This window comes from Anas acuta, chromosome 1 (assembly GCF_963932015.1).
Source record: "Anas acuta chromosome 1, bAnaAcu1.1, whole genome shotgun sequence".
Taxonomy (NCBI): Eukaryota; Metazoa; Chordata; class Aves; order Anseriformes; family Anatidae; genus Anas; species Anas acuta.
In genome coordinates, this window is record NC_088979.1 from 67,528,401 (window position 1) to 67,542,356 (window position 13,956).

The 13,956-nt window shown below is 36.6% G+C and overlaps 1 protein-coding gene across 1 annotated transcript in view; it reads right to left on the minus strand.

The window, feature by feature from the left end:
* The window catches only part of TMEM131 (transmembrane protein 131), a 96,339-nt gene that overhangs the window by 29,053 nt on the left and 53,330 nt on the right, over nt 1–13,956 (minus strand). The window contains exons 12-19 of the mRNA XM_068681136.1: nt 8,741–8,849; nt 6,273–6,381; nt 5,761–5,914; nt 5,488–5,658; nt 5,010–5,120; nt 4,789–4,923; nt 4,233–4,337; nt 3,143–3,229 (exon numbers count right to left, since the gene is read on the minus strand). Of these exons, the coding sequence (XP_068537237.1) occupies nt 3,143–3,229; nt 4,233–4,337; nt 4,789–4,923; nt 5,010–5,120; nt 5,488–5,658; nt 5,761–5,914; nt 6,273–6,381; nt 8,741–8,849 (981 nt within the window). The remainder of the gene's footprint in view (nt 1–3,142; nt 3,230–4,232; nt 4,338–4,788; nt 4,924–5,009; nt 5,121–5,487; nt 5,659–5,760; nt 5,915–6,272; nt 6,382–8,740; nt 8,850–13,956) is intronic.

The window sequence follows — 13,956 nt, forward strand, 5'->3', positions numbered from 1 at the left end:
TTTTTTTTTTTTTGGATTAATTTCAATCTGCTTTCAGTGTTCTCAAATATCAAAAGAACTAAGTGATCAACTAACAGAAGTAGTTGGGGAAGCTAACTGCTCTGAGAAGCTTGAGGCCTGAACTCAGAAAAGAGTCTGAATTTATGCTCTCAAACAAAATGCAGGAGCTCAAAGGCCCCCTCAATGAATCATCTTGTGAAAATCTAAGATAGATCTGTAAGTTACTTAGTCATTCTAGAAGGATGAAACAGAAGGTTAGAAAATTACTCCTTTTTGACTCCAAATTTTACAGAACAGTTTATTGCAGTACTCAAGAGGAACAAAGATATTGACAAGAATTAGTATGTATTAGCTAGGATACAGCATATAGAAATTGCTTAGTCTATGGTGAAAGGGAAATGAACCAGTAAGTTATTTCTGTTTATCAAAGACTCATGGAGCAGTTGATGAAGTTACAGATAGAAAAGTCAGTGCAATAAATATCCAGATAATGGTGAGGCTGTACAGTAAAATAGGACACACAGATAAAAGATAAAAAGTGACAAATAATCCCTGCAACTGTAGGCATGACTGTTTGACCTTGAGAGTAACAACAGACTTTAGAACAATTTGTGAAGCAGATTAAAAAGGGAGATGGGTTGGGTAATGGGACAAATGTAGCGATGATTTACTGAAGTCCTGCTGCTTAGCCTGCCTTCCCCTGATGAGCCCTATTGCATTACTTTTTCAAAAAGTAATCATTTATCTACTGAACAGGAGGGAAAGCACTTGATAAAATAGCACTGAAAAGGTACTATTTAAGAGTACACAACTGCTAAGATCAACAAAAGGTGCTATTGGAAGAAGAGGTGATGAACAGGCAGTGTTCTAAGAATGAAAAAATCAGGATGAAGTAACTCCTATTTACTCAAGTTTACTAAATACTGGTCAATGAATATTTTTTATTAATTGCTTTGATACCAAAAAGTAAGAAGAGAGAAAAGTTTATCTTGCAAAGTTAAGAGGCATTTTCATAATAGGAGGAAGAGCAAGCTGGCATACAGATTGACCTACTGAACTTGAGTAGGGAAAGCAGATTGAATCCAATAATTGCAAATATGAGATTGTGAATTTAGAACCTCCCTGTTCAAAAAGGCAAAGCAGGTAGAGGAGATGAAGGCCTGTATCTGGTGATGGATCCCACAATAGATTAAGACTATACAGGACAGACAAGGAAACAAAACCATTTCCACCAATATGTGTTACCTGAGGTATCCTCACTAGAGAGGATCAAGACTTGTAAAAGAGCGTGGTAAAACCATACTTAGATGACAATGTACAATTGTGATCGCTCATTAAGAAAAGAGACTGCTGAAGATGAAAGATTAGAATGATGAGCAGGGAAAAGCACAGCCTGTAAAGTAGGAGAAAAACAAACAAACCCTACCTCATGGCTTTTTAAAAAACAAAACTACCATCAGGAAGCCACAGCAGAAGCACTGCTCTATACTAATGTCAAAAAAAAAAAAAAAGAGGAGGGAACTAATTAAACTCAAGTACAGGGATGACATAGGATCAATGGTTACAAAATGACAAGGAGTAATTGTGGGCTGAAAATGCAGGAATGTTTGCAGCCATAAGTGCAATCCAGGAGTAGCTTCTTAGTAGGAAGAAGGAAGGCAAGTGCCATTACTATCAAATAAAGAGTGAGAACCTTAAAATACTGTAAAAATGCTTAAAGAATTAAAAAAAGGGCCAGAGGAGATCTATACCCTTATCTGACACCAAGAAAAAAGGGGAAAAAATTGTCCTGACTAAATACAGTGCTGTGACAGTGGGGTTACACACTGAAGGGAGCCCTGAAACATATGCTCTAAGCTAAACTAAGCATGAAACAGAATGTGTTCACATAGACAAGTCATGTGAGCTGTATACAAGAGACACCTGTCAAATAGGCACCAAGCCAGACATTGCTTCAAGTATTTGTACAGTGTAGATGTGACCAGTCTGTTCAGGAAGGTGCTGTCTATAAGACGTTGATCTCAAAGTGACCTGCAAAAGACAACTCACTACTGACTGCTTGCTGGAACGGGTTACCAAATACAATTTAAAGGTACAAACCCCTCAGATTCAGAATACAGTCAGACAATAGGAGGTGTTTTGTTGTTCTGCCATAACACACACAAGTATTTTTTTTTCCTAAACCTGCACAGTAGTCACAGAAAAAACACTGGGGAGCTGTCCCTTTTTTGTATTGCTGCCTTTTCAAAGTATTTTTAAAGTAGTTTTACTATTTCAGAAAATTGCCTGAGTAGTATTTCCATCCTGCTGTCTATAACTCCTTTTGCTACTTTCTTTTTTTGGTTTTCAATCTCTCCCTGTGATTTTCCACCATAGTATGTTCCCTAATCATTATAAAGTCACATGAAGCTCTGACTTCAATGAAATACCAATTGCAAAGTCAACATCACTCAATTCCCCATGCATCTATGGTGATGCTGAATGCCCCATAAGAGAAAGGTATTATCTGGTTAATAGATTGGTGTCTGTAACCCTCAGAGTCTGTAACCCTAAGCAAAGACTCTGCCTTCAGTACTCAACCACTACTGCAGGAGCAGGGATGAGAACAGCCCCTAGACACTTTTGCAGACAGTTGTAGACCCTCAGAGTTTTCTTGCTTTCCTGTTTGTGTACTCCATCACATACCTTCAAAGATATCTACTTTCAGTGTGGAAACAATACAATAATGCTCCCACAGAGATCAAGGAATTCTTACACTGAAACCTCAGTTCATTAGCTAGCTTTTCTCTTTGTCATTACACTTTAGAAATCTGGAAAGTGTCTTTACGTAATTTTATCTCAGTCTTCGTTCTAATACGAACAGTAACCACAGTAACTTTAGAATGAAGCTGCAAAGAATCACTTTTGGGATCGTAACAGTATTCTAAGATCTCATTCAAAAGCTCAGTAGAGGAGAAATAGGGATGATTCATGCTTGGGACATGAGGGGGAAAAAGTGACAAACAATCATAAATAAAAACGAATCTCTCCAGTAATTTGACATATAACAATTCAAGACAGAGATCTCTCTTGAAAAGATAGATAAATAAAAACAAACAAAAAAATACAATAAGAAAGTATTTAATGCTGTGACCTATCTTACCGGAAAAGAAGGTGGAAGAAAAACATGTTTGGGGGAGCAAGTAAGTGAGCCTACAGCAATCACTGCCTTCACTGGTATAGTTAAAATCTGAAAGAAAGAAAAAAAAAAAACAAACCAAAAACAAGGTAAGTTGAGGAAAAAATGTTAATTTCAGCTTTCAAACATCTCTTCCACTTTTAAATTGCATCGAGTAGCAAAACCTAAAGTTTTACAATTAGTGTAGCCTAGGCTATAAACACCTTTAAAACATGTAAACACAGATCAGGATTTTAACATCATTTCTGAAACAGTCATTTCATACTGTCAGGGAGCACACCTTTGTAGAACACAAAAGTGAAGTTAAAATAAAAGCTCTCCAATGGGGCATTACACAGGTCTCACCTGAGTGGAGCTCACTCTCTTGAAAAGCAGCAGGATGACATATTTAAAATGCATTACTACAAGGGAAGAGAAACTTCCCCAAGAACATTAGAAGTCATGATAAGACCTTGAAATAGAAGTACACTTAGAAAAGGGAGAGTGGAAGGCCTAGCAATAATAATATCCTTACACCCTCTCCTACAAAAAAAATAACAGGAAAGGGATATGAAATTCAGGATTAACTGGCTGTTCTTCTCTCCCTTACCAACTTCAGTTCAAGATCTGTTTTCATCAATTGTCAGCAAACTGCAGTTTCTCCAAAGCAATTTTCACATGGGGTTTTGACAAAATCCCTTCAAAGTTATAGCTCAATTTCAGTTACTAACAATGTACTAAGAAGCAAATTATAAGTATGTTGTCAGAAGTTTCTTGCCTTGATGCTCAAGAACCCATACTGCAAAGCATCAGGTGAGACTTAAATGGAAATTTCTGAAAGCCAGATGAAAAGCTTAATATAAGTCATTCTTGTTCCTTAAGAGAAGATACAGTAGCATTACCGTAGTTCCCTGCAAGAGTTAACCTGCAGAGTTAACTTGACCTCCAGATGTCCCTTTCAGACTCAGCTTCTACCTGATATTACAATCTGTCCATTAATACAACACTTCAAAATTCACACTTAAAAATTAAACACTCCATTTGGACAACACCCATGAGTATACAATAAATATACCTCATAATCTGTTGTGATCTGTACAGCTCCATCATGAATCCCTTCAAGTTCTTTTGCTATTAATTTTACTCTAAACACAGCATAATAACCTGCTGTTAGTATCACCTGTAAATGGCAGAAAAGAGAGTCATCCATTGTATTTCATTAAAAACAAAAAGATATTTCACTAAGAAACACATCCAACCATCACTTATTTCCTTGAACTGAATCAAAATCCAATTGAAACAACTTACAGTGGTAAAAATAAAAATTCAGACAAATATTTCTAGTGCTGATAAATTCCACTCTTCCCTAATTATAAGCATCATTGAGTTTACAGATATAACTCTCTGAAATTCCTCTTTCAAATTCTTACCAACCTGAAAGTAACACTATTACTTGAAATATATTAATAATAACTTCAAAAAGTTTACATGCTGTATCTTACTGAATAATTCTTATGTAATAATTCTTATTCTCCCTATCCCTTGCTAAAATTAAATTATAAAAAAAAAATGCACCTTTTTATTCACCTCCAAAATCTAGCTTTAAGCAATAGATTCAAAGAATTACTTACTGAAGACTGATCAGATGCAGTAGCATTTTGTAGTTCATGGTGGTTTGCGATTATTGTTGTTCTGTTTCCCTTTTCAGTTGTTAGGAGTTCTATGGCCAAACCATCCCCTATAATATGCCAACTTTTTATAGCCAGCTTAAAGAGAACAAAAAGGTACTGTTTCAGTAACAAGACCAATGTAAAATTTTTAAAAGGCAAGCTAAAAATAAACCCATCCTTACCTCTATCGGATTGCTGTTGATGACTGCAAATAAAATGCTGGTAGCTTCTGTTGCACTCAATATGCCAAAATCTATAAATCGTTCCTCAGTTTTTGGAGGCAGTACAAAGTACTAGAAAGATTGATAAAGGTATTTTAGCATATGTTAAATATAAAATATGCTCAAACTCTACTAAGCTCATTAACAAATTAATAAGTCAAATGCAGGAAGCAATACTGTGATAACCTCAAAAGTCTATACATTTTCTACATATAACTAGAGGGAACAAATTTTTTTTATTATTTTTTTTTATTTTATTTTTAGCAATAACAGAAGTTGTTTAAGGACAGATCTGGTGAAGTGGGTGACATTTTCCATATCTTTAAAATCTGTTGAAATTAAAAAAAAAAAGCCATCCTCCCATAGAAGCAGAATAAAGGAAGTCCCATGAAGATTGCCTCTAAGTAGACTGGAATAGCTAAAAAATGAAAATACTTACATCTAAAAATCCTGTGTATGCTCGGACAGGTAGGTGAAATTTAGAAGCATTGGTGATAAGTAAAATATTGTTATCTATATGAACAGATGATGTGGAAGGCATAAAATGAAGTGTAAAAATATATCTGGATTCATTAGGTGGAATTAAGACAGGTTTGCTGAAGTTCTGGACCTAGACCAGTGAAGAATGAAGATCAAAGTTAAAATTTAACAAAGTGCAACATGCTTAAACATTTACTACTAGGTAAAAATGTTGAACCGAAACATGACTTACTTTAAACATCGGTTTTGCTTCTTCTGGTAACACAACATCATGTATAAGGACTGCAAAATTGAATGTGTTTGTTAAATAGATTGGCCTTTCCACGGACTCAGAAGCACTGTCACGGATGTGGAAGAGTGTAGCAGCATGATCAAATCCTAAGTACCTATTAAAAGAAAACAGTATGAAAAAAATGAAAACTTTAAGTATGTATGTATTTTTAAAATACATATGGAAAATTTGGAAAAATTTCCAATGTCTCATCTAGTCTTCAGCTACTCTGAAAAACAACTCATGCAGGTCACTATGAATCCAAGCCTTCAAACCAGTTTGTGTGTTACTGAGACCACCTCAACTGTTTGTGTAAAAACAGAAAATTTGTATCAGTAGTTGTAGTTCTAAATTAGCTACAGGTACAGAAAACACAGGTACCACCTCTTTATATCCCCTCACTCCCCAAAAAGGCTGATTTTACCTTCTATATCAGCATTTAGTTTTTGAACAATGTTCAACTGTAAACTTACCCATCCAATACTTCTGCCTGATACGGAATTTCAAGTTTGGAGTAGCTCTTTTCTTTTGCTTTAACAGTTATCTTCCCAGAAGACTGTGATGCCTTTTTTGCTTTTGATGCTGTAAAAGAATATAAGCCATCCATCAAGGTAGATTAGCATGAGTGAAAAAATAAAAGCAAAGGACTAGCCCAAGTACCACAGAAGAGGAAAATGGATCTTAATGAAGTTTCAATAAGCATCTGACATGGAGTGAGTCTTGGGAAGTAAGAGATCTGAATTCATCCCCCTTATACCAGTTAGCTGACATAGCTAAGATATTGCCCTGGTTTCGTCTGGGACAGAGTTAATTTTCTTCCTATTAGTTGGTATGGTCCTGTGTTTTGGATACAAGATGAGAATAATGTCGATAACCCCCCGATGTGTCAGTTGTTGCAGAGCAGTACTTTCAAAGAGCCTAAGACTTTTCACTTTCTCGTGCTGCCCTGCCAGCCAGGAGGCTGGGGGTGCAGCAGGAACTGGGAGGGGACACAACCAGGACAGCTGGCCCAGGCTGACCGAAGGAATATCCCGTACCACATGCTCAGCAATAAAAGCTGCAGAGAATTGGCTAGGGCTCAGCAGCTCAAGGACTGACTGGGCATTGGTTGGCAAATAGTTAGCAATCGCATTGACCATCATTTGTTCTGTGTGTGTGTGTATATGTACGTATGTATGTATATACATATATGTATATACATATATATATACACCTATGTATGCATGTATGTGTGTGTGTGTGTGTATATATATATATATATAAAATAATTGGTTTTAATGACTATTTTCCCTTCATTTTCTGTCCTAGTAAACTCAGCCCATGAGCCTGATGGTTTAAACCACAACAGTTATGTACTTTATGGAAGCCTTGTTGTTCTCATCAAATAAACAAACATGTCCAGAAGGTAATTCAGATCCTAGATGAGCCAAATTCCCCACTTACAGTATGGATATATCCCTCTACACCAGCAGAACAGAAACGCAGAACTTTGGACCAGGAATACAGCGATAGAAATAGAATCCATGCAAGAACCCAGACCACACAAGTGCCAAGAACAAAACTGACAGGTCTCTTCCAGTATCACAGAACAAGCAATGTTATCCTGATGGCAACATCACCAAAAAAGTCAACGGATTCAAATACTGTTTAGTAAAAATCTCCAGCCCCTAAAGCCCCTGCATGTAGTAGGACAGCTGAAAGAGCAAATATTTATAGCAGGCGGCTTCACTGAAAATAATTCACTTAGCAGTTTGACTGGACTTTTTTTCCACCTAACAATCCTTCCAAAAATCTACCATGTGTTAGTCAGTATGTCCTCATACAACTATTCCTTGCAGCTTCAAAATTCGGGCATATTACCACCTCAGGTTGACAGAGCTCAGCGATTTCAGAATTTAATATTTTTGGGCTAAGACATATTTAACTCATTTAATAAACTGTAAGCTATTCAGACTCTGAAGTAATCATCAAAAATGATAAATAAATCCTTTCGATGCATACAAATTCTGAAATTACATCTACACAATTCCTACTGCATCTATACAATTCCATTTTTAAGCAATCCAGGCTGAGAGACTTACAGCACCAACTAGTTAACACAGTAGCACCTGAATAGGTCAACAGCATTCTGACAGTTGATTTAAATCTCTAATGAAAATGGAGGTCCCTTTCTACAAAATGTCAGCATAATGTTTACAGTCACACTACATAGGAGGGAAATGAACTAGCACTTCTTTCATAAAGATGTAAATGAAAGTCGGTATCAAGACATCTATCTTTGTAGGAAAGGTAACAGTGAGAGGTTTTGCCACCCTCACCTGTCTTTTTCTTTAATATCAATTCAAGATAACAAATAAAGCTAGCGTTCACAGTAAGATGCTCAAGCACATGACAGAACCCTTTTTCTGTGGGCATTACAATATTTATGGGGAGAGGGTGGAATAGTATATTGCATTCTTCTTTAAACTTTGTAAAGTTTGAAGGGTAATCTCAGGGATATACTCTCCTTTAATTTACATTACTGTGAGGAATGTGTCTTTGTTAGGATTCCTCAAAAAATACGTAAACAGGCATTTTAATAGGTTAATAATACTTTTTAAAAAAGGGTGTCTTAACGTAAGAATACCACTTATGTTAAATACAATCTGATGTTCATTTTTTATATACGCACATATAGGGTTGCTTAGGAATCCCCGTTCTTCTCGCTATTAGTTAGTTATCAGTCTAAGTTACCAGCCAATTGTGACTTCAGAACCAACTCTTCAGAAATACATGGTGTTGGAGGAGATGTAAAGAGGTAAAATTTTCCAGATAGGAAAATTCCATTTCCTCCTCAAAACAACAATTACCATTTTGTTAAGGGACCGGAAAACAATTCATGAAGTTTCAGGAAGTATAAGAAGCATTTGATGAGTTGTAAGAGGAGAGAAGCAGTACTTACCATCAAAGCTAATACTTGCAACTTTGGTATATTTACTTTCAGAGGCTTTCAACGTAACTGGCTTGAAATGTACCGTTATAGCTTCATTCTGTGGTGTAGGTCTAACACTCTGCAAAAAAGAATCAAAATATGAAGCACCTTTAAATTTATCATTGTTAACACACTGTGTAGCCTTCAAGTACCTTTCAAAGTGATACAACTGCGAATAGTTTTTGCACAGTTACTACAGGTCTGTCTTCCCTATAACAAAGCCGAATTACAAGAGGCTTTAGACACTTCTTTTCAGGTCCTGAAAATCACTCAGTCAATATTCAGGAAAGTGGGCAAATGAGAACTCTCCTTGGGAACACTGGGTAAAGTGACAGTATAGCCAGAAACACACAGATGAAACAGAAAAAAAAAATATATTTTAAAATTAAGATTTACTTTTTATTCTTAATGCCACACGGTACAATAGCTACAGGCTATTTGTTTCTGCTTCATTCATTAACAAAGCTGTTAGCTGACTTGTGTAATTACTGGTGATACATTCAGCTTGTCTCTGATCCCATGCTAAGTCTGCAAAGCTGCCACAGGAATAAAAAAATATATCTGTACAGAGAACAGTTTTGTAAATCTGAGACGATGTTCACTTTATAAGAAAAATTTTACAACATTGCCTTTTGTAACTGAGAATTATTGTTTTAAACTAAATGGAGAAGGCGAACTAGGCTGCAGCAGGATTATAGATTTTGAGTATCAATATCTGAAGAGTCTATACTGATTGCTATCAAATTTTATCTAGATTCCATGGACAGAAACTGGGCACAAAGCACTTAAATGCTCTTATTCTTATTTTGCATAAAATTGGGATGGCTGCCATGATTCCTCCTCCCCAGCTGTCGTCTTCTGCTGTAAGAACAGCTCAGCTGCTCATGTAGCAGCTGCTAAGCTACCGCAAATTACAAGACACTGCACTAAGGAAAGTGAAATGAGTGCTGGTTTACCTTATGCTACGCTGCAGAGGTTTAGCACCTGCTTCATCAGCAGCTGAGCCCTTCTTGCTCAGGGAGGAGAAAGGCAGAAAGCTAGTGCTACATGCCAGTTACAGTTCTTCCAGTTAAACTGTTCTAAATTGTAAATTAAAGTCATAAAATTTTGCATACATAATTAACTTCTGCTACATTATATAACTAACGCATGACCCTTAGTGGAAACAAGCTGCACTGCTCCTGTAGCTAATGAATAATTTCTGTTTGCTCAATTAGAAGATTTTGTATTTTGGATTTATAGCACTGACCTTTGTCAACCACCTGCATATGCACGGTGCAGATATTTGATACCTCTTGTCATGAGTTGATTTATAAATATCACAATTTCTTTTTAATGAAATCCGTATTACAAAACTGAGGTCTTGAGGTATATTTAAAAAAACCTTAAAAGCAGACAAAATTGAAGCCGCAGTCAAGTTCATAATTTTTGCATGGCTGAAAGGATAACCATTTATAGCAGCTTTATTTCATATGAATGGCTGTTTTTGAGTTATTAAAGTTTAAAAGTATGCTGATTTCACTTAGCAAATCAAACAAAATACTCAAAAGGAGAGCCTGTTGTCAGAAAAATGATCTGTTTCAGAGGTTTATTTCGTAAAGTCACAAATGTAACAAACCTAGGTGGATTTACTCAAAATATCCACAGCTAATGAATTTAGTTAAGGAAGGAATTTAGCACTGTTTTGTAAAAAAAATCTTAACTTTATCAGCCACGTTTCTTTCTTGCTGCTTGACTACATGCTACAAAAGAGGGTAGATTTAGATTAGATATTAGGAAGAAATTTTTTACTTAGACGGTGGTGAGGCAGTGGAACAGGCTGCCCAGAGAAGCTGTGGCTGCCCCATCCCTGGAGGTGTTCAAGGCCTGGCTGGATGGGGCTTTGGGCAACCTGGTGTGGTGGGAGGTGCCCCTGCCCATGGCAGGGGGCTGGAACTGGACAATCGTTAAGGTCCCTTCCAACCCAAACCATTCTTTGATTCTATACTATGAACAGAAATACAACATTAAGACAAGTAAGGGAAAAACAAACTTCCTTAAGAATCCTTCCAACATATAAAGCCCAAGCAAAACTTGTTTCCTGAGATGTGCCTTACTAACCATCAAATATGGGCTCCTAAACAACAGATCATGAAAAAACATGCAAAAAAAAGTTCAACTGAGAATCTAATATCACCAATTTTCTCAGAAAATCTCCAATCAGCAACTTCTGCACAGAAAAATCATTTCAAATACATGTGCTTCATTAACATATGGTCCTTTCATGAAGTGCCCCAGCTGAGCTTCAAGACACTGTTTTATGAAAATACATTCAATATCTAGCATAACAGCGGAAAACGTGGACCTTAAATGTTCTGGAGAACATGAAATGTGGGGGAATATTTGTGTAATTGCTGGCAGTTACTGGGGGAAATATATAAGGTTTAAGGGCTCTGGGGTATACCCATTCTCGTAAGACAAGAGTATGAGCTGAAACATGTTCATCATAATGTTTACCTGTCAGCAAGCTCCCAAACATAGTTTTGCCTCATCCACCTAGCATATTGCTCTGAAGACTGAGCAGGCCATACAATTTGTCTTACAGATAGTTAAAACAAGACCACTCCGGTGCAAGAGGAAAAAGGGCTGTAGATGCAGACAGCCCTCTAAGGGTGGTTCTGTTAGTATCAGAACAACCTCTGCGCTGTTTTATTCACTTCAACAGACAATTATTTTGTCAGTAATAACCTGGCCTTCAGTTTAAACGGGGACATGACTTAACTTCCACAGGAAATGGAAACAGAACCATAAAGCAGCCATCCAGAATTGCCATGTGCTGAACTACTAGATTTTAATCTGTGAGGTAACTTTCCCTTGATTACTTTGAGATGCATGCACTCAAGCATACAGACTGAAAGCATACCTCTGAAGTAAACTATTCCTCAAAGGTTGCTAAGAGCAATAAAAAACCTATCCAAGTATTTGTGATGAAAGTAAGTACTTTCCTATAGAAGCACTTTTATTATCAAACAGATAGAACTCAGCTTCAATATACAGCTTACAGCTGCCCTCAAGTTCCTGCTGCTTTATGCATGAACATGATCAGCAGCTGGAACTTTAAAATGGGCCTTTGCTTTTAGCAATCAAATTGGCTTAAACTGCCTCAAAGGACTATAAATTTTTTGTTCCACAGAAGGGAAAAACTCACACGATCAACCGTCTATACTTATTAGACTTTTGACAGCATGGCTTAATTGTTGCTGCATGACAACAGTTCATACATGAAATGAGCATGACGCTCCTTAATAACACAGAAAACTCTAAAAAATGCAAATAAGGAAGTTCTTATAAAGAGTTCTAGAACTCAAAAAAGAAAGTCAAGTGACTCACTATTATTTTCCTTAACCAAATTGTTGGAACACAGCATGACTAAGTACTTAAAGGCAGAACTACAACTCTGGCAACACTATTAGCAGTCTCTCATACAGATGACCTGAAGATATTTAGTTCCTCCAGCAGCCAGATTAAATATATGCTAAATATAGCCCTGGCCTTTCCTTCTGACATTAAGATGAAATCTGTGACAGAACTCTGCCTCACAGCTTTTAAACTCTAGCTCTAAAGGGCCAGAAATCCATTTAAGCCTTCCTAGAAATAAACCATTTGCCAGGTTCTTTCCAAAAATGCTTTACTCTTACCTTTTTGAAACTATTTGATTGGCACAGCAGTGAAAGTTCACACAGTGCTTTAACTACTAGGAAGGTTACACAGTTCACAAACTTCACAACAAAGTTGTACCTTAATGAGAAGAACAGTTGACTTGGATGTGCCATATGCAACACCAAAAATACATCATATTTGTACTTAAATGAGGTAACTTTATCATCACAAAATTAAGTCCTAAAGTCCTTCAAGATCTCCAAATTCACTGCTTTGATACACTGTAACAGAGTAATTCATCCAGAAAAAAAAATATCTGTCATGACCTGTAGAATGGCCTACAGCCATGGTATATGGTCTACAGTCAATAGCCCTAAGACTATAGTTTTAAAAAGTGTAGATGTATTTATTTTTCTCTGGAGAAGTATGATTTAGGTTTTAAGTTATCAGATATCAGAAGTGATACTGGTGGCTTGAATATAAAGTTATTTGTGTTGCACTCGCAAGTTATGTTAGCCACTTTACAAAAAACATGGCAAATCTATGAACATGGGCATGACATAAAACAGCATACATTGCTGGAAAAGCTGTTTAATGAATTCACCAATCCTCTGATTGTAAGAATTATATAGAGATCTTTTTAGAGGAAAATAAAGACAAACTTTTCAATTAGAACATATTACCACACTCCATTGGAGGGTGGTTCATAGCTTACATGGCCACAAGGGACCATACAGGATCATCTAGGCCTCACTAATGTAACAAAGAGTAGGACTTCCATTAGTTAAATTCTCTTTGTACTATACTATGAATTTGTCTTGACTTGAAAATTACCAGCGAAAAATAACTTATCAAGCATTGCAATTGACTATCACTTCAGTGGAAAGCTATCCTGGTTACTAAACGGGTGTCCTGTTTCTACCGTAAATTTGTCTCACCTTAACATCCTGTATCCTGTTTTATATTTCTGTTAGACCTCTACCATTAAAATATCATTCCCTACAGTTATAGCTATAAGCTTCAAAAACACAGTAATGCTCTCCAAGAGCTCAGTAAGAAACCTTTGCCACTCCTTCAGTCATTCTTCTGGCTCCTTTGGTTTCTTTTCAACACTTCAACATCTTTTGAAATGCACCAGGACAAGATATAGCTAACCATACAAATAAATCTGGAGAACAAGGAAGACAGGAGGAAAAGGAAGAATAACTGAGAAAAATAGAGGACACAAAATTGCACAGCAGAAAGGCATGAATGAATGAGGGTGGACCATGAGAACACAGCCAAACTTCTATAATAAAAACAGAAAGCAGAAAATCCCAAAACTGGAATTCTGAAACTGTCTGCACTTTATATGCAGCTGCAGTGATCTCACTGGAAAGGGCTGTAGAGTGTTCTCAGGACTTTTTCTTATTTCAAGCTACAAGAGAGATGGACTTAAGAAAACAAGGGCCATTTCACAGTCTGCTTCTGAAAGCTACTCTTTGCTTATCTTAAAAGATTACGTTGGACCATCACTTTATACACTCTCATGGAGTCTCAGTTAATCT